This window comes from Malaya genurostris, chromosome 2, assembly GCF_030247185.1.
Source record: "Malaya genurostris strain Urasoe2022 chromosome 2, Malgen_1.1, whole genome shotgun sequence".
Taxonomy (NCBI): Eukaryota; Metazoa; Arthropoda; class Insecta; order Diptera; family Culicidae; genus Malaya; species Malaya genurostris.
In genome coordinates, this window is record NC_080571.1 from 99,973,773 (window position 1) to 99,995,382 (window position 21,610).

A 21,610-nucleotide genomic window follows, 5' to 3' on the forward strand; every position below is an offset into this window, starting at 1 on the left:
ACCAAATTTTAACCAATCCAATTCAGGAAATCAACTTATATTCTGGTTGAAATGGGATCGCGGGTGGTTCCGTGCACTAAGGAAATATATGCTTAATTTGTATATTCCTAAGTAGTCCACAAACTGTGTCGAATAACCTCTTCAAAACAATTCTCATTCCTAGTTATAAATGCTTAGAACTTCATATACTCACTAACGCTAGATACTATGAGAAGTAATTTATCAATCATCTAATAGATCTTGGAACTTTAATACACTTTTCTAAATAAACTGTCTAACTAAATCTCCATAATTTTGAGTCACAGGACTAATTCTGCATCAAATGTTCGTAAATTATAAGTCTACACAAGAACTAAAAATTTACTGAAAAGATTCTGGTTCTATCTGTGGTCAGAAGCGAGATAACGTTCATTGTCCCAATTAGTCGAAAAAAACAAATGATCTGGGATACCTTATTGCCGGATTCCTAATTCACGTTCCCTGTGTTGTAGGAGACTTCACTGTAAAACGTTCGGTCTTCAGAGCCTCTAAATTCGTATTTCAAAGTGATTACATGTGCGAGTTGTTTGAGATCAAGTAGATAACTCAATTTAATGTTATAATGTTTGAATGCTACATCTTTGAATATGAGAAGGACAAAGAGAACATTTTCATACTGTGCTCAAATAGCCACACTGCTATTCACGGTGGATGCGGGATGGAAGCGACGCAACGAGTGTGCATTGACAGAAACTACCTGTATACAATTTTGTGAAACAACACTGCTTGTCATATAACCGAACATTTTCCATCTCTTGATAGCTAGCACTTACAGTCCATAGCAACCGACAAAAGTTCGCATTCCAAAACACCAAAGTTCGAAACCGGATTCTCTCCACGGTAGTGTGTAGATTTGCATAAAATATTTTTTCTTGTTTGCGAGTAATATCGCCTAAATGTATACTATCCCGGACCTTTTTTGGCTGTTCTATTTTTAGATTATGCTCGTGACGTGTCATTTCGAGAAAATCTACATCATATTAAGTTTTCAATGTGCTTTCACTGAGAGCAAAACTAGTTTGCTTTCAATTTTGATCTTTTAACCATTAAAACGACCAAAACGATAGCAAATTAAGTAATCGATGTATACGAACAGCTCAACATCAAATTGAGTTTTCTTTTTAATTTCACACTCTACTCGGGTATGCAATCGTTCGTTATGATTATTATTATTATTATCATTATTATTATTATTATTATTATTATTATTATTATTATTATTATTATTATTATTATTATTATTATTATTATTATTATTATTATTATTATTATTATTATTTTTATTATTATTATTATTATTATTATTATTATTATTACTTTGCTTCCGCCGTTTTCCGATAGGTGGCTGTACCGGCTGAGGCTGGTTAAAATACATAGATGATAATGCCTTTAAAGTAAGTGTGTACAGTGCCTTACGAATTGTCATCGCCGTTTCAGTGACAGTTGTTCTTGTTTTCGTATTATTAACGCTCAAAAATGTCTGTTGATGTGCCCAATTCTCGCCATTTGCGGGAAGTTTTACTTTTCTGTTACAATTCGAAAAAAATGCAACTGAAACGCATCGAATGCTTTCAGAAACTTACGGTGATGCTGCTCTGAGTAAAAGAACGTGTCGGGAGTAGTTTCAACGTTTTAAAAATGGTGATTTCGATGTCGAAGACAAACATGATGGTGGAAGAGAAAAAACCTTCAAAGATGAATAAAAATTTACTACGAGCTCTTAAAACCGGGTGAAACCATCGCAGGAGATCGCTACCGAACGCAACTGATGCGCCTTAGTCGCGCGCTAAAAGAAAAGCGGCCACAGTATCAAGAGCGACATGACAAAGTCATCCTCCAACACGACAATGCTTGGCCTCACGTCGCAAAAGTGGTAAAAAAGTACCTGGAAACGCTGAAATGGGAAGTCTTGCCCCACACGTCGTATTCCCCAGATGTCGCCCCTTCTGACTTCCACCTATTCCGTTCGATGGCACACGGCCTGGCAGATCAACGTTTTCAATCCTTCGAAGAGTTGGAAAAATGGATTGCTTCATGGATAGCGTCAAAAAAGGACTCCTTTTTTCGAGCCGGGATCCGAAATTATCCGGAAAGATGAGCGAAAGTTGTCGCTAGCGACGGACAATACTTTGAACAATACATCTGTAAGCACTTTTTCGCAATAAAGATTTAAATTTTGGAAAAAAACGGCGGAAGCAAAGTTGTACACCTTATATTATTGTTATTATTATTATTATTATTATTATTATTATTATTATTATTATTATTATTATTATTATTATTATTATTATTATTATTGTTATTATTGACATCACTATACCACTGACACGGTATTACTGCACTACCGGTTGTGTACCTGCATATTTATGCCTTTCTCATATAGAAAGGTTATGCAATCACTGTGAAAACCAACTTTTGAACCGAGGCCCGGAGGGCCGAGTGTCATATACCATTCGACTCAGTTCATCGAGTACACAAAATGTCTTTGCGTGTGTGTGTGTTTGTGTGTGTGTATGTGCGTATGTGTATATGTTACGTTTTTTGCACTAACTTTTCTCGGAGATGGCTGGACCGATTTTCACAAACTTAGATTCAAAAGGAAGCTCTTACCCCATACAAAATTCCTGAATTTTTTTGGATATGATATTGGTTTCGGAGTTACGGGGTAAAATGAGCAAAAAAAATCAAAATATGTGTGCGATTTTTTTCAGAAATGGCAGGAACGATTTCAACAAACTTAGATTCGAATGAATGGTCTTATGGCCCTTCATTAAATTTCTGAATGTCATTTGGATCCAACTTCCGGTTCCGGAATTATAAAGTGAATAGTGTAAAAATTCCAATTTCAAATTACTTGCTCGCTTTTCTCAGAGATGGCGTAACCGATTTTAACAGATTCAAATAAATGGTCTTATGGGCCTTTACAATACTTCTGACTTTCATTTGGTTCTGACTTCCGCTTCCAGTATTATAGGGTAAAGTGCTTGAAAACGTTTATACCATCACTAAGAAGGGCGAAACAAAAAACGAAAAAAAATATCTAAACTGACCTCAAAACTACTCCATTTGATAGTCATTATCAGTAACACGGCCAAATGAACTGATTTCGGCTATCCTGACTCCAAGTCTCTGATTCCGGAGGCACAGGAAATAGTGGTCAAATTTTCCCAAATGGATCTCACTTACTTTTCTCAGTGATGGTTTGACCGATTTTCACACACTTAGGTTTTAACAGAAGGTCCTGCGGTCTTGTATGAACCCAGATCCGACTTCTGGTTCTGGAATTCTAGGGTAAAGTGTGTTGAAAATTTTATACCGGAACTTAAAGGGGCGAAACAATAAAGGTAAAAAGAATTCTAAATCGGCTTCAAAACTACTCCAATCCGCAGTCATTATCAGTAAACGGTCAACTAAACCAATTTTTCTCTAACATTACTGACGTAATTCATATCAACAGGTGCAATGGTTTTACCGCAATATTGCTTTGAAAATTGAAAATAAAGTATTTTTTCGCTCTAAATTATTCTTCAAAATAATTTATTTTCCCGTGAAGCAAACCAATTCTGGTGTCAAAAGATGTCCCAGTTCTGAGTGCAACTTCTGTCAAATGAAGGAATCAAATCTCCAAATAACCAGCGGAACGTGCCATCTGGGCCAATTTGTTCTGATTCCACTTGGGATTGTAGCTGTGAAATTTGTCGACCCGCATAGGTCCGATCATCGGTCCGATTATCGGACCGATTGAGCACGATATGGGGCCGATCGTAGCGCTTCGATCGGCCCGTCATCGGACAATTCTGCACCATTTGCATCAACCGCGTCGACCTGAAAAAGCTTTATGTTTACATTATGTATCGCTATAGAAACAGAGCGAGGGAACATCAAACAAGGCATTTTCGAGCCAATGTGAAATATATTCTTTTGTTTCGATCATAGAGGCTTCAACCTTAAGGTCATTCGCCTCTTAGGGCCAGAAAAACTCTGACCCTATGTTCGGGGTTGGAAATCCAACCCCGGTATATCCCGTGCCCTGAGTATCAGACATCCGCTCTCTGCTGTGGTATTTCTTCACTCTTTTGTTCTACACTCAGGCAAAAAATATATGGAATTTCATAATGATTTCGTATGGTTTTTAGCCACAAGAATATTGTATGCGAATCATAAGATTGCCTTATGAAGTCACGAAAATTTGAATTCCAATAAAACGCCTTATGAAATTCATACGAAATTTTTAGGAACATTGTGCGAAATTTCTATGACAAACATAACTTCTCTCATATACTGTGGAATTCATAAGTTGTTCGTATGAAAACTATAATAGTGATAGATGAGATGTATACTGCAGAGGTATATTTTTCGTATTAATCTTCTGAAATGATGATTTTAGTGATTTTTGATGCATCATAAGATTTGCCTTATGATTTTCACTACTTAATTTGCCTGAGTGTACCGATACACTATGTAAGCTCGAAACGCAATCAAAAGTTTTCTTGCACGATGCGTCCGATGTTCGGATTTACTGGGATTGAATTTAGCCTCGCACACTTTGATTTTATTTCACTGTTCAATAATAAACTTTCGGTTCAAATAAGAAAAAAATCATTATGTTTTATACTAATTATGCCAGTTTTTATAGACCGATCAATTGATTACACGTTATTTTAAAGATTAAAAAAAAACGTGTAATCAATAAGCATGTAAAATTTTTTTTCAAAATTTCAACCTCAAAATACAATTAACTACGCGTTCCCATAGAAACTGTATTACATGGAAACGCATGGAGCTTAGCTTCTTCAAAAATCGATTGTCGGCACTTTTTTAGCTAAACAATATTTGCGTATTGAATGCCCTTGGCATCTAAGAGCTTAAGCAGTGTGCCTTCAAATATGTTACTATTGAATTTGCGTATTGAACTAAACAGCCTCAGCTATGCATCCAAAGAGCCGCAGTTTGCCGACCCCAGGGTTAGGGAAATATTACTGAATTAGTAAATTTAGCTTGAAATACATTTTGAGAAAGTTTTGCGAAATACCCGAATCAATCTGAAAAAATATTGAATTTACCTGCACCAGATTTTGTTTATTGGACGAGAACCGGTGTTTTCAACATGGTATGGTCGTTGACTTATTGATTGAGCGATTTTCTCTTTTGTTTACTACATATGTTTAATAATTTTCTTTCGTTTTCTAGTTAGAAATGTTATTCAATTAAAATTGAAAATGATAGAAGTACTATAGACCGTCGTAATGATGTAAAAATCTTTTAAAAACGCTGCTCAACTCGATTCGTTTATGCATGCGGTAGAAAAGACATTTTTGTATAATAATGTCACATACAAACCAATTCAGATTATATGTACCATATTAATAACTAGTATTTCAAACATTTTCGGTGGACACACGAAATCCCAATTGATAATTATAATCTATTAACTATTTTATCAAAGAAAACAGACTGTTCAAGAAGGAAATGTTTTCGATTTGGACAGTTTTAATAAATAATAGAATACAATGAAATCTAAACATTTCATTTCGACCATTTCGGTTTAGACATACGGAAATCGTCACGTGCCAGCGGCTTATGTGCTACTGTGAAACTTGCCAGTCACTTGCAACTGCGAAAGGCAAACTTGTAGCTTGACTGGGTGTTCCCCCATATTTACGGAGATTTCAATCCAAACTGGATATAAGGATTCAACAAGCACCGCGAACAATGGAAAATTTATTACACGTTCGGTTCCAGACAGCCCAGCAGTGCGTAATGGTTTTTGGATGGGTTTGTGGCTTTCCGGTTCACATTAACTCTTGTCTGTACCAGGTTTCAGTTTCCGACACACCCGCCCTCAGGCACTAACTTAATGTAAAATTGTTTGCTCGACGTTATGTGTTTCAGATATGTCACGGAAGGCACATAACTTCCCGAGTTTTCCCCTGCGAAATTGGAGGCACTCCAGGTTACTTACCGCTGCTCAGATTCTCCGATGTGGTTCCTTAAGAGTTTGTTTTAACGACCTGATCTTGCATCCGGTAGGGCTGGTTTATCGGCTGACAAATTGGAAAGACGTGAATTGTACCGGTGAACAGAATCGTGTGATGATTTACGACACCAACGTAAAATAAAATGCATACAGTCAGCCTACAGCGTGATTCAGTGGTGGGTGTTGAGAAGGAACTCGACAATGAGGATTCCCTGAGTACATGAGATGTCAACTAATTGGAACTGTGAAAGATTATTTCGACTCTGTGAACAGGTAACGCCATACTTGTTTTTGCAAGGTTATAGTTGACTACAGTAGCAATTTAGTGTCATTTGATATTCAGTCTACTCTATCTGTTGGAAAGAACGAAAATTCGCTTGTGATAGTATGGATAGAATGCGTAATTCAAGGTACCAATAATTTATTTCTATTATTGTTTTTAATATCAAGTTTTGCCTTTCTCATATAGAAAGATTATGTAATCACTGTGAAAACCGACTTTCGAACCGAGGCCCGGAGGGCCGAGTGTCATATACCATTCGACTCAGTTCATCGCGTTCGTAAAATATCTGGGTGTATAAGTGTGCATCTAACTATTATTGGACCGAACAGATGAAAGCCATTTACATATAGCAGTATGTATATGTATTGGTGATATCAAATTAGTCGAGGTTGTGATTTTTTCAATGATTTTTAAGGGATTTCTGTTTTCAATGACTTTGGGTAACTTAAAATGTGTGTTTTTAATGTTTTTCGCGACCGAACGTTTTGCTCCATACATATTTCAAAGGACAATTTTTGAGCATTTTTTCAATTGAGATATTTCACGTATTGTTCAAAGCATACTGAAAGTAATTGTTCTTTATTATGAGAAATGATGGCGACTCAAAAATGGTCATGCATAAAGCTTCCATGTTTTACTTTCTTTAATTAAGATATACAAACCATTCCTTAAGAGGTGCGTAATGCCCCATCTTCCCCTTTCGATCGCACAACGTGCGTGATCATATCTTTTGGAATCAAATCTCACTTCCGGCGAAACCCTCAACGAGTGAACACGTCGTATCGTGTTAGTGCGTGCCTCAGTGTAGCACTGCACCGGTGTAGTGCAAATTAAAAACGAAAACGCCATTAGTCATACATAGTTTGCCAGCAATTGCTTTCCCTTCTTTTTATTTGGCAAGCGGTTCGCACTCTTCTCATCTTTTCTCAATCAACATACGGGGAGTGTCTAAATTTATTGCAGACCGTTGTTTTTTTATTCATAAATACTAACCCTAACAATTTCCTTTTTCTAAATAATTGGAGTGGTAGAAAAGTGACAAAAGAAGGTTAAATTTTGGGGTAATATCTATGATGAAAATACCAGTTCAGCTTTAGCTTCAGGGAAAACAGTCTATAATTAGAAGCAATTGGACTCTAATGTCTTTATATGCTATTGTTCCCGTCGATTATTCATGCTTAAGGGGACTAATCAGAAGTGAATAAATGAACGCAGCATTGTTAGAGTAGAATTTTTTCTAGAATCCAACGTTTCTATTTGATTTTTTTTTTCAATTTTTGGTGGTTGTTCAAAGTGAAAACTACGATTATTAACAAAAAAATCCGCAATTTTTTAGCTATTAAACTTCCCCAAAGTAACAAACAACGAAAAGGAAAACGTTTGGGTCTGGTTTTTTATATACAGAAAGTGTGTGAAATTTCAAAAAAATTGGTGCAGTAGTCCGATGGACACGGACTTTCAAAACCTGCTTTCGAGAAAAACACGTTTTGTTTTTTGTCTATAAAATCAATGGAAACAATTTATTCTTTTTAATTTAAAAGATATTTTTTCTTCAGGCCTATTTGCGTACAAGCTTTACGTGGCCCATTGAGCCGATTTTTTAAATAATTTTTTTTGAGTTGGATCTCGTTGTCACCCTTTTTTTCTAGGGAGAGAGGAAATTCCATTTCCCTCCTGCGAGGATTGAGGAGCACTTCGTTCGTGGTTCGTCTCGTCATCCATTGCCGCATCGATGGTATTGTTGTCGATTTCCGTCTTCTTTTCGTTGCTAGTTGCTGTAGATGCACCTTGTTGTATATTGGTTGCAATTGCTGGTTGGTTGGAGGGTAAGCTGTTAACTGCAGCTGGTGTACTTTGTTCTATAGAGGATACTGATGGTTATTGGCGGCTGTCACAGGTATACTGGGGTTGCTTGGGGTTTGTGTGAAAGAAGCACCGTTGTCCTTTGGTGTAGTTGTTTCCTTGTCCAGTTTATCACATGGCTTACCGTAGTGAACAGCTTTTTGGCAATATTGACATGTGGCCATCTGATTGTCATAGGTAACAAGTGATTTGCACGGAATTCTTGTATCTTGACCGAAAATCACATGAGAAGGTATGGGCTTCTTCAAGTGTATGCGTAATAAACGTACGCCATTTAGAATACCGGGGAAAAAATTCTTCCACTTTTCTTTTTCGATAGAGAGAATTGGGACATGGTTTTGCGAACATATGAATCGGTGACGCTTGTGAGAAGATCATACACACGCACTTCTATAGCACTATCATCCATATATACTGGAATGTCGTACTTAATGTTTTCGTGCTCCACATAGTGCACATTGTTATTGTCTTTTGCGAATTGAATTGCATCCAACTCTTTATAAAACTGGATGTAAACAACATTATTTGTCTTATTGCATTGAAGTAAATGCACACGTTTAATGTCAAGATGCATTTGCTCCTTAAGCAAACCTTCAAGTTCTCGTGTCGAAGGTCGAATTTTGCACTGCCTGAAGTCAACAACAATTGTATTCTTTCGTGCCGGCGGTTGCTTTTGTTCGTTTTGTTCACTCATTTCGAGGTCTATTGTTCACTACACAATACTGTACTTGGTTTCTTCTGTCCCGAACGTAAGCGGTTTTGTTTAATCGACTGACTTGGATGAGATGTAAAACCGAACTGAAACAATTTATTACTCCAGGGAGCCCGTAGGGTCTAACATTTTCAAAAAATCATATTTTTTCTTTTATAATTTATTATAATGGAACATTTCAAGAATGTCAAGTTTTGAAGTCAATCGGAGTAGAAATCTTAGGCATGTGCGACGAGCTTTTTCTTCTTCGCAGAATGAGATAGCCATAGATAAAAGTCCATAACTCCCAGAGTTTCGTTCCAATAGGCTTGAAAATTTCACAGAATATTCTTGAAATGTTCTACTATAAAAAAATATAAAGGAAATAATGAATGATTTCTTAAAACTGTTAGACCCTACCCGCCCCTTACCGCTCGTATGCGTACTGTATTTTACAGTATTGTACTGTATTTCGACACAAATACTGCGTACTGTTTTTTACCCTAAAATGTGCTGTATTTTAATTTGTACTGTATTTTTATACTGAAATGTACTGTATTCTTCACACTCAAAATTAATACAGAATTTTTAATCTTCAACGCATCGAATTTCGATTTGTGGTAATACAAAACGTCAGAAATGATAGTGACAACAAGTAGCGAATGTGAATGTGAATGTAAGTACATACAAACAACAATTTTTTAATTAAACATTCTTGTTCAGAGCGCGTCACAACAATTTAGAGAAATTTTGATGATTGAACAAAGAAAAATGTTTCAACCAAGAAGAATCATACGCTTCTCAAAAAGTATTTGATGAATAATTCGTGCGTTTTCATGAGTTTTTGAGCTAAAAATGATCCCAGATAGAAAATAAAAAAAAACGGGATTATGAAAATTAATCATTTGATAATTATTTGCTTTTAACAATCTGTCTTGTTAAGGCGTAGAGGCGTATTGAACTAGTTTTGCATTTGATCAGTATCTAATGAGGAAAACGGATTTGAAAAATGATATACGAGTACAAATGTGTTATAAAAACTGCAAAAAAAAGCTAAAGCAGAGACGAGACTCGAACCCTGCATGTAGGACACAAGAAAAAACAGACAAATTGAGGGCTGAAACAACTGGCGGAGAGGTTGCTAGAGAGAAATGACTACAAATGAACACCGTGGCACCCGAGCACAGCTAAACATGCTCGGTTCGTTGGTTCAGTTAGATTGTTTCTTCGTGTGTTTTACATGCAGGATAGTTTAATTAGCAAAACGTTTTACCCGGATAGGAGCTAACTACGTGTTCGACTCCCGTCTTTGCGGTGACTTTTTCGTGGTTTTCATTACATAGTTGTATTCGCATGTCATTTGTTCAATCTGTTTTCCGCGTAAGATGCTGATCAAATTTATTGGCTTTTGTTTTTTATTCACTATTTTTAGAAAAATGCGTACTGTAAAATCACGCGTATTTTTTTAGAACGGCCAATAAGAACCTGTCAACTTCCAGTTTTGAAAGATATTGCAAGCGAGCTATGAAAGATAGTGTATTAAATTTTACACCAGACGAAAGAGAACTTTTCTCTGCCGTTTACTATTATGACTTACTCTCAGCTAGTGCCGAGTCCTTCGAAATGTTGATGGATGGCTTATTGGCCGTTCTCAAAAACAAAAACGCGTGAAATGTACTGTTTTTTCAAAGTCGATGTACAGTGTTTTCTTGATTTTCACGCCAAATGTACTGTTTTTTTTGTAAAAAAAAATATGCGAGCGTTATTCATGCTCCATGGCAACGAAGAAGGTGAACGAGAGATATGGATGTGTTTTGAAAAAGTAAATAAAAAGCGTTTTACGGATAATTCACGGTTGAGTTCATGTATTTAACACATTCTATTTTATCATTTTTTCGCTCAATTCAAGAATAAAGCTTAACAAATTGCCTTTCAGTTATTTCGCCGCATTGCACAGTTTGAAACATAAAACACCATTTGAACCTACATTGTGTACAATTTTCAATACATGCTAATTCTAGAACATGCGATTACTTGCAGTCTCCGCTTTAAGTCCCCTCGCAAGGATTGATTCTTGTGCTTTGATTAAATTTGATAACAGACTAAACATTCTTCAAGCATTTTGGTTGCTCATACATTCAACCGTGGCTTTCCGGCAGCAGCATCCGTTGCGTGTCGCCGTTTAATTGCTTTCAGCCTATGATTGCAGTATACCCTAAGAAAAATGGCCAGAAAAACAATAAGCACACCCACAACGCCGAGAAATGAAATACTGTGCTTGTATATCAAGCAGGAGAGCAGAATGGCAATTGCTTGCCGCACTGTCATAATGATGGTAAAGACCACCGCCCCAAACGTGGCGATCGTGTAGAAAATGAACAGTTGACCGATGGCCGAAGAAATCGAAAGAACAACGCAATCCACGACAAACTTCGGATGTTCGGCTGCGAATTGAAGTGAACTGTAGAAACCGCCTTGCATGGAAAGTGAGGCTGCCGTGAACAAGGTGCTGAACAAATTAACACCGCACATCATTTGGATTGCGCTCATCGAATAGGTTTTGAAGAGTTCACCTTGCCAGTTTGAAGTGAAACTATCAAAAACCATATAGAAAGTAAGAAGCAAAACGCCAGTTAAAGTCGTTATAGCAGTTGTTTTGGACTCGTCTGTAGACCCTGTCAGGAAAAATATCATTCCGACCGATATCATAATTGCGGTTAGATATTCATAGAATTCGTACTTGTTTCGAGACACGATTTTACCCATGATCATAACGGGGATAATTTTACATGATTTCGCCAACACTTGAGTGGGAAAGTTAACAAACTTAAGCGCTTCGTATTGAAACCATGCACTCATGATGTTGGAGAACGATGCAAAAGAGTACTTATAAAGAGGAGCTCTTTGTTTCAGCTGATGTTTGGCTGTTAAATAAACGACTGTTATTAAAAATCCTAAAACTCGATTAGTAAAAACCAAGAACTGCGAATCTTTAAAGTGTGCTTTTTTCTTATCGGCATTCTCGTACTGTTGAGTCATGATTTTCTCCTGAAGCACACCCCATGTCAAGTATGATCCCATTAATCCTACTAAGCAGTAGCAAAGTAACACGCACTCCTGCCATGAATTCCTTTTCCCGACGGTACTTTTATCCTGATTGCGACCATCAACTGCGCGTTCGCCGTCCGCCGCATTGCCGAAGCAAACTCGTATCGAGTGACCAAAGAAGGATTTATCCGATCGTTCCAAATATTTGATCTTTCGAGTGTACTTATAGATCACAACTCCTGGAATGAAAATGCAAAGATATCCCAGAGTATTAACCGACAGTCTTAGCAACCAGGAGTATTCCTTTGATTTCCGATCTATCAGCTGCGACAGAGTGAGTTCCTCTGGTTGCGCGACTGCTGATTCTATAGCAGAAGGAATCGAGGGTCCTCCACCAAGACTCTCATGGAGAATGTTGGATATCAATCGAACCGCTGTTACGGTCACGATTATGACGAAACTGAAATTTTAAATCGTTCAGTTCTATGAGTAAGATCAATACGTGGCATACTTACCATATTAATAAATCCGGAACAATGTTTCTCATTTTGCGGTATTTTTTTTTTAATTTATGGGGATACCCTAAATTGTTCTTCTTCTAATTATGTAAAAATAATAATAATTGACTAGCTTATTAGAAACGAGTTATTCAAAGACGCTGTTAGGTCGTTTTTGTAAACTTTTAGCTATCGCAGATTCTAAAATGTGGTGCACCGAAGCATTACTTTGGTCAAGATCGTATGGAAAATCAGTGCGCGCGTTTCTGTCACTTTCCGAAGAATCGGAAGATCTTCAGTTAAGCGAACATTCATACATTGCCAGACACGGGCGAATAATCAAACTGCAACCGTAGTTTTTTATTTAACATATTGAGCCTGCACAGAATTAACGTGTGATCAAAAAGGTTACACTATAGTAAACATAGTGCACGAATGCAAAAACTGTATTGCACAAATCCTGACGTTTACTGTGATACTGTCAATTCTAGATTTCTTGTATTGATTATGTTTTATTTACATCCGATATGGTCAGTGCTGCAGGGTTGTTGGCGATCTAACGCGAAACTAATTTGACTTGGTGCGCTATCTAAGTTTCATTATTTGAACCAGTCGAATAATGATAATGTTTTTCTTTTGGTTTACATTCAAACATTTTTAATTTCATTGGGGCTTAGTATCTTTATTATCAACTTTAAACATAACCTGAAGCTTTTGAAGACCTTGGCAATATAATCTAATGACATTTCTCTCCAATGCTTTGTTATGGAGGTCCTTCAAGAAATCAAATTCGAGTGAGGATGTTTACATACACGTGCTTCAATATTCGCCAATACACTGAAATCCACAGGATTTAAGTCAGGTGAGCTAGGTGGCCACATCTCTTTGGACCAGAATTTAGGCATGTTGTTCCTCAAGCACATTTGTGTTTTCCTCAACTTGTGGGCAGGAGCCCCGTCTTGCTGGAACACAATATTTGAATCTATGTCGTAGGTAGATGTAATCCAAGGCAAAACATGATCCTTAAGAATTCCTAAGTATACATCTTTATTCACTTTCAGGCTTTCTTGGATAAAAACGGAGTCCGTTTTGTGGCCATCGGAAGCCTCCAATTCAAACACTATCACCCCTGCTGGATGATTGGTCCGAAACGTAAATTTAATGTTATCAGGCACATCAGATGCTTTCTTCGAACTCGTATACCGGTTGGTGCGACTGTTGGACACTCTGTCGACAGTAAACAGCTTTTCATTCGTAAAGATAATGATGGTAGACTTTTTTTAGATTACTGAGCAGTAGTCGGTACGGCCAAAGTGTCTATCGAACGAGATACTCGATAGTTCTATGACCAAGTAGAAGTCACGTGTTTTTTTTTTTTTTTTGATAACGGCCTATACGCCATCTATCAACATTAACTTTGAAGAGTAATTTCGAATAATTCGGCACTCTCAGGGTGTAAGTCATAATAGTAAACGGCAGAGAAAAGTTTTCTCTTTCGTCTGGTGTTAAATTTAATACTCTATCTTTTATAGCTCGCTTGCAATTTTTTTCGAAAGTGGAAGTTTACAGGTGGCTTATTGGCCGTTAAAAAAACGCGTGAAGTATACTGTCATAGACAGACGACTTTTTTGTTTTCTCTCTCAATCTCCTATTCTCTGTTGAAGTAAAAAAAATCTATGAGAGTATTGATATAAGCATAAATTGATAAAGTTCATTGTTCTTTGCAAAAAGTAATCGGACTTCGGAGCAAATACAAATTCTAATACGGAGTACTCCGACAAATTTTCAAGGACACATTTTGCATCGTGCGGTACATTGTCATGATACACTGTCAGTGTGACAATGTACTTTAACGAGTTTTCCATAAAACTAGCAACACTGAAGGGTAAGAACAAGTTCACCATAGTTACTGTTTATTATAGTGAAAAATAAATAAACAAACAGTTTTTATCTGAGAATCAAGATCACAAGCGAAATGTAAGTTAAACAATAATCTAGAATGGTCAAGCCACAATGAATATACTACTAGCTGTATTGATATTTGTAGATTCGTGGGTGTTTGTGTTCATTTTTCATCTTTTGTGCTAGTACCGGTGATATTCAGACTGATTGTTGCAGTTGAATACAGCAACGATAAACATAAACAAACAAGTTTTTTTTGCACCGTAGCAACTGGCATAAAGCGTTGCCAGAAACGATCTCCTTCCACATTTTCAAACTATCGCAATGAAAGGGAGTAATTTGCTAGGCTTACTTGTTCAGGCTGTGAGCCAAACATTGGCGGTTCGTTTGTATGGGACTTAGTTGTATTATTATTTGTATTTGTTCGGAGTTTATTTGTGTAAATGAATTTAATTCAATGTTTATGCTGCTTGATTAATATTTAGTCACATCGTAATCAAGCAGTGACAGGAGAAATGAAGATAACATCAATCGCATCGGCAATCAATTAGCGTCCTGGTGAGTATAATATCAAGAGAATTTAAGTTATGACAGATCGGCTCTCCGATATATTGAGATATGACGATTGGTAGAGCCTGGTTGGCAGCAGTCCAGTGACATAAAATTTCCCATCTTCGTCGTGCAAAGTTGCTAGTTGATAGTGACATTTAGTAGCTCTGCTGTCAGTAATCGAATGTCTTAACTCGAGCTCTAGATTTTCCTTTTAAGTCATATTGCACAGCTTTTCTTACCGTTGCTTCTGATACATTAGTCTGCTTTGCCATTTTTCTCATGCTCTGAACGAGATTATGAGTTACTTCCATCTTAATGGATTGTATCAACTCTGGCGTTTTCACAGATCACTTCCGACTACTTCCCGGTTTTCTTGGTACTTTTGAGAGTCCTGCCTCAACGCTGCCAGACCTGCATTTAAAATGATACAACCGTATCCGGATTGTGCCCGTCTAACAAATAAAGAGGAGATTTGGTTCAATGCAATCGATATTTTGCAACTCTGAAAACCTGTAAGAAAAAATAATAATTACTTCTCTGAGTTATGTTTTTTACCAAAGCTACCGCGAATCCGGTGGTCGAACGAAGCAGAATCAATCGCTACTCTTATTTCATTACATATATCAGACGCAGGTGTCGCTGTGACTTTCTTTTTATTTTCGAGGTGTAGTACTATCTCAACCCTCGTTCAGATATAATGTAAAAATTCATGCTTTTTATGCTTTTTATGCTCAAAACATGGTAGCCAGATCGACAAATAGATGACTTCCTTACTGATTCAGAAATCACAATCATTTTTTGATTTGATTAAATGTTTGTTCAAAATCTAATCAGTTGGCCTTTGAGAGACTTGGGTTATAATTTGTTACGTTGGTTAATTTGTATTTAGAATATATTTGTGGAATCAAATTGAGTCATGTTTAATATCGTTTCCATGATTTACGATTTTTTACGATGTTAGGCTGATTGTACGTCTAAAATATAATCTGGCCACTTTGCCACTTCATTCGTTTTTCATCTGCTGCGCTGATTGATTGTGTATAGTTCTTTGTTGTGAAAGTGAAAAAATCAAAATTTAAGACGCAAAACTAGTGCAAACTACCTTTAATCGTCTATTTGATACGTTTTGCTAGTAGTTATACAGCAAAGGATTTTCTAGTCACCAAGTTTAGTCAAGATGGGTGCCGTTTTAGGCCTACTTTCGGCCGCAAATGTGAGTCATTTGCATGTTTCAATTTTGCACTATCAAATCATTACAAAGCTCAAGGACAAGAAAATTGCAATAGAAACCATTGAAGTTTACTTTTTAAATTCAATTAGTAATCAAAAATTGCGTCAATAAGATTGGTGCTAATTTTGTACCATTTTCCTACGTCATAAAATTAAAAATCAATAACTGCATAGTTCAAAACATTATTTCTCTTCTCAGCTGGCTTGTTGCTGCACCGGAACAGCTTGTTCCCTGTGCTGTTCATTATGCCCCTCATCATTGAAGTCCAACTCAACGGCTACCAGATTCATGTACGCTTTGATGCTATTGCTAGGGGCTATTGTGGCAGCAATAATGCTTGCACCCGGATTACAAGACTTCCTACAAAAGGTTCCATTTTGTGCTAATTCTACATCAACGGCGGGTCACCTGATTCCGGCAGCGGAAACAATTGATTGCAGCAATGCGGTTGGATATCTGGCCGTCTATCGTATCTGCTTTGCGTTGTGTTGTTTCTTTGCTCTTTGGGCCGTGATGATGCTGGGCGTTCGCTCTTCCAAAGATGCACGAGCGGCACTACAAAATGGATTCTGGGGTATTAAGTTTATGTTGGTGACTGGAATTGCCATTGGAGCGTTCTTCATCCCGGAGAGTGGATTCGGATCGGCCTGGATGTGGGTCGGTCTGATCGGTGGATTTGCGTTCATTTTGGTTCAGCTGGTTTACATCGTCGATTTTGCTCACCAGTGGGCAGAAGCATGGGTCAGCAACTACGAAGAGGATGAATCTCGCGGATGGTTTGCAGCACTGTGCTGTGTCACCGGGTTGCAGTATGCACTTTCGCTGACTGGCATCGCGCTTCTCTATGTTTATTACACTCAGGCTGACGATTGCTCACTGAACAAGTTCTTCATTACATTTAACATGATCATCTGCTTGGGAGTTAGCGTTTTATCGATCTGGCCCAAGGTACAGGAATTCGCACCGAAATCAGGTCTTCTGCAGAGTTCGATGGTCACTTTGTATACTATTTATCTGACCTGGTCAGCCGTTGCTAACAATCCGGATGCCGAATGCAACCCGGGCTTCCTGGGCATTATCGGCGATAAGCAAAATAAAGTACACTTTGACAAGACCAGCATAATCGGATTGGTTATCTGGATGTTGTGTATCCTGTATTCAACGCTGCGCTCGGCCAACAACGTTTCAAGGCTAGCTGATCCGGAGAAGCAAGGTTAGTTTTAATTTCACTTAACCATAGCATGACCACTGTAGATCGTTAGTACATCAAGCATCGGCAGTAGATGGTTCGTAATTGTCAAATTTCATCGATGAATAACCTCAGTCATTTTGGTATTTGTGCATTTAAAACTTTTTATCTGTTGTTTCTGTTCTCATCTGTAAGAATATTCATCTAATTTCAAACATTACAAAGCATGGAATCGGGCTATAGTTTAACTAAAATTTCTACTAATAATTCTAATTTTTCGATATCTTTTCACATTTTGTCTGCTGAACTATTTCTGCGGTGGTTTGGTGGTAAATTTGCACTTGTTAATTTGGTCGACGGTTTTTTTTTCTGTCTGTGTAAAATTGGACGCTAACACGTTTAGTCTTAGCAGCAACTTTGAGCGATGATGCTGGATCTAGCGGTGGAGCATCCCACGGTGGTGGCGCAAACGAGATTCGAGACAATGAAGAGGATGCCGTTGCCTACTCGTGGTCGTTGTTCCACGTGGTCTTTATCACTGCTACTCTGTATGTCATGATGACGCTTACCAATTGGTATCAGTAAGTATCTTATTTAGTCGGTCAGTTGTTTGATGTTTTAAACTTTTATTTTTCCTAGACCAAACTCTTCACTAGAGACGTTGAATGCGAATGCTGCCTCGATGTGGGTCAAAATCATTTCCAGCTGGTTCTGCGTCGGATTGTACGCTTGGACTTTGGTAGCTCCCATGGTTCTAACTGATCGTGAATTTAACTAAATGTAAAATTTTATCATCCTTCGGGAAAACTTACCTTTAACCAGATAAACAAAATATTACCTTCCAAAGTCAACGTTAAATCAGTAGATTCAAACTAGATTTAGCTACAACAGTGAATGTTATGTGATAGGACTCATTTCTCAATATGCTCGAACCGAACGAAAAGAAAAACGATCGTCTGCTGAACTAGGAACGGTAGCTTAAATTTACCTTTATTACAACTAACTATACAAAAAATAACGCAAAGAATGTCGGTCATAAACCAAAACAGAAAATGCAATTATTAGTCCAACCTTTGAATGGTAATGAATTCCGTTCCAAGAGGAACCCATCTCTATTTCCTTTTGGCGGCCAAAAGAATGCGTTCTATTGTCTTGTCACGACCCAAAATCTCCATCATTTCCGCTACGCCCGGGCCCTCTTTGAGCCCACTCAAACAGTTACGCAGTGACTTCATCAGCAGATCAAACGCAATTCGGTTGCGCTCGGCAAATGCTTTGAGGAATCCGCTGATCTCGGCTTTGGTGAATTCAATATCGTCTTCAGAGGCAAGATTTTTTGCTAATACTTCAAGGGTCCCTGAAAGAAAAAAAGTATTTCCAAATAACTATCATAACTAAACCCAGTTTAAAGAAAAAAAGTTATACCACTATCAACGGAAGTATCTTTTGATCGTCGCGGTAGTACCCAAAGAAAGGACAGTTTTCCTTTCACAAGATCCTGCAGGCTGTCAATCCTAGTGATGGACCATTCCAGTACATCTCGAACATGCTTTTCGTCCAAATCCAAACTTTTGATGTGATCGCTAAATTCCGTTTGCACTAATCGAATCACTTCTTTTACCAAAGCTTCGGCCTTCTCCGGGGTATGTTTCAGCTGATAAGCTATCTCTTCACGATTGCATTGTTTCAGTAAATCCGTGTTTAGTCGACTAGAGTGTGCGTTTATCTTCTTGATGTCAAAATGCTGGACTAGATCGGTCATCTGCGGTCCGACGATGTCGATCATATCGCGATCAAAACCACCACCACTTTGAGTGATAAAGTTCAACAGAGCCTGCGGAAAAATTCCCATCTTACGATAATGATCCAACTGAACATCACCCTGCCGTTTACTCAGTTTGGAACCGTTAGGATTCATCACCAGGGGCAGATGAGCATAGTTTGGCGGTCTCCAGCCGAATGCATGAAACATCTGTATGTGCTTTGGTGTCGATATTTGCCATTCTACGCCGCGTAATACGTGTGTGATTTTCATGTAGTGATCATCAACTACATTTGCGAAGTGATACGTGGGAAATCCGTCCGATTTAATTATCACCGGATCACCTTCGTTCTGTGCCAGAAAGTATACAATCTTTCCATAGATCATATCCTGAAACTCGTCTGCCTTCGAATCCAGCTTAAAGCGAATACAGAATTTATCATTCTTAGCTAATCGTTCGGCAATTTGACCCGGTGTCAAATGTCTGCATTTATTGTCATATTTTGGAACCTGCCGAAGCCGTACGGCTTCCTTTCTCAGCAGATCTAACCGCCTTTCGGAACAGAAACAGTAATACGCTCGTCCATCCTCCATCAGCTTCTTTACTTCCTGCTTGTAGATATCATATCGCAAACTCTGGACATATGGTCCGTAAGGACCTTCATTCCAAGGACTCTCGTCTGGCACAATGCCAGCCCATTTTAAATCCTGATAGATACGTTCCATAGCCCCTTCGACCAACCTCTCCTGATCCGTATCCTCTATTCGTAGAATAAACTTTCCTCCATGGGATTTAGCAAACAAATAATTGAATAGAGCGGTTCTCAATCCTCCCAAATGCATGAAACCTTAAATAAACTCTTATTATTGACTGTATGGGTTGCACTAGTAACACCAAAACATACCGGTTGGACTGGGAGCGAAACGAACTCGCACTTTATCGCTAGGATCTGGAGCACTGGTACATACTGGGCGGGCCAGACTGGGCAGAAGAAACCGCGTCACGTAATGCGGTTGATTTTTACATAATATGTTGGATGTTTTCAGAAAAATATTCATGATTTTAGTTTGGATCATAAAATTCTTCCAAACATAACTGCGATTTGGTTGACATTCGGAGTCGAAACAAAAGTTTCAATGTTTACATTGAATATTCCACACAGAGATGCCAGAATTTTTTTTGAATTTGCGCAAAGTTCCTTCAGTTACTCAAAGTTTCAGTACAACACAGAAAAAAAAGAATTCTCGGTTGTTTTTTCAGAAGGCCGTAAAAGCAAGTGCCAGTTTCTCTTTGTTTACATTCTCTTCTATTAATTACCAAGCGGTTTACACGTTTATCACTTAACTCTTTGCATAGAATGATGCCCGAAACTTTCGACTTTCAAACTGAACTTCAAGAAAATCTTTTTAATCACATCTCAATAATCGAAAGAGAAAGTAAACAAAGAGAAACTGTCTCTTGCTCTTACGGCCTTCTGAAAAATCAACCGAGAATTGTAACAACCTTCTATTTTGTTGGTCTTTGAGCGCTTGTTGAACGACATATTGCACGAAATAATCATTCAATTTGCTGGAACGGTTTGTTGTTGTTTTTTCTCTTGCAAAAATAGTGTGAAAATTAAGTGTTACCTTTACATAGAAAGAAAATTTGTTGTTATTCTACGTGAAGTAGAAGTACTGTGCAGGTATGTAGTGTTAGTTTAAACAAATAAGTGGAAAAAACTTCAGAAATTCTGCAGTAAAACTAGCCCAACGGGGCTCCAACTCCTCATGTTAAAAAGGGCTCAACAATGGACCTCTGTCTGCCGGGTTTGTTGATCGAAAAAAATGGCATTCGGTTCAACGGCCTGTTTCAAAATCGGCAAGCGAAGGTCCCGTGTTGGCCTCCCGTTGAACGATTGATTGGACTTTCATTGGACCAATGATCCAACGTATTGGACCAATGAAGGACCACCGTTGAACATTTTTTTCTAAGAGGGAATCTCGATGGGATTATCAATTGGCATTTTGTCGCAATACTGAAATGTAGAGGCGCTGCTTGTTTAGAGATGATACTTTCAGCAAGAGCTGTCAAATCGGCAGGAAAATTTCTAATTACTCCACCTTTTTAAAGATTTCTTATGAAAACGGGCAAATTCATTTGAAAAATCATAGTAGAAGTTGAAGAAAAAGTTTTTACTCTGAGGTGGTAATGTTGATCTTAGTTCATTGTGCGAAATCTACCGTTTATTCAGAATAGAGCATTAAACTTGGTTTGATACCACTTTTCAAATGCCTGGAAATAACAAATAAAGTATCCAAAATAAATAGCTTTTGTTTAAAAAAATGTTGATCCGAAAAAACCTAACCTTACCCAATTTCAAACATTTCTGAAGATTTTCCGTGTTTAATCGTAGTTTACACTAAAAAAAAGTAGTAGTAATCACTTTGAAATCGATTTTCTTCTACTCCGAGTGTACTTCTACACTGAGAAAAGAACCATAGTTACCGCAAACTGTTTTTTATTGTCATTTCTACTATACGCTAAAATAGTAGCAAAGAGCATGATATATGACTATTCACCATCTGTATTGTAT

The 21,610-nt window shown here is 37.7% G+C and overlaps 3 protein-coding genes across 4 annotated transcripts; 1 reads left to right on the forward strand and 2 right to left on the reverse strand.

The window, feature by feature from the left end:
* Positions 1–10,689: 10,689 nt before the first annotated feature.
* LOC131430850 (adenosine 3'-phospho 5'-phosphosulfate transporter 1) lies at positions 10,690–12,894 on the reverse strand. Its single transcript, XM_058596079.1, has 2 exons — positions 12,417–12,894; positions 10,690–12,361 (listed from the first exon to the last, which is right to left on the reverse strand). The coding sequence occupies exons 1-2, from the start codon at positions 12,446–12,448 to the stop codon at positions 10,984–10,986; spliced, it is 1,410 nt and encodes a 469-aa protein (XP_058452062.1). The 5' UTR covers positions 12,449–12,894; the 3' UTR covers positions 10,690–10,983.
* A 2,961-nt stretch (positions 12,895–15,855) lies between these two features.
* LOC131428509 (serine incorporator 1) lies at positions 15,856–18,410 on the forward strand. Of its 2 annotated transcripts, none has more exons than XM_058592500.1 (4): positions 15,856–16,065; positions 16,282–17,296; positions 17,676–17,853; positions 17,912–18,410. In XM_058592500.1, exons 1-4 carry the CDS (start codon positions 16,030–16,032, stop codon positions 18,048–18,050), a joined length of 1,368 nt encoding a protein of 455 aa, XP_058448483.1. In that variant the 5' UTR covers positions 15,856–16,029; the 3' UTR covers positions 18,051–18,410. The 2 variants fall into 2 exon arrangements, with proteins under 2 accessions (XP_058448483.1, XP_058448484.1); XM_058592501.1 differs by having other exon boundaries at positions 17,685–17,853.
* LOC131428508 (probable glutamate--tRNA ligase, mitochondrial) lies at positions 18,385–20,146 on the reverse strand. Its single transcript, XM_058592499.1, has 3 exons — positions 19,940–20,146; positions 18,698–19,882; positions 18,385–18,629 (listed from the first exon to the last, which is right to left on the reverse strand). Exons 1-3 carry the CDS (start codon positions 20,109–20,111, stop codon positions 18,385–18,387), a joined length of 1,602 nt encoding a protein of 533 aa, XP_058448482.1. The 5' UTR covers positions 20,112–20,146.
* Positions 20,147–21,610: the final 1,464 nt, after the last annotated feature.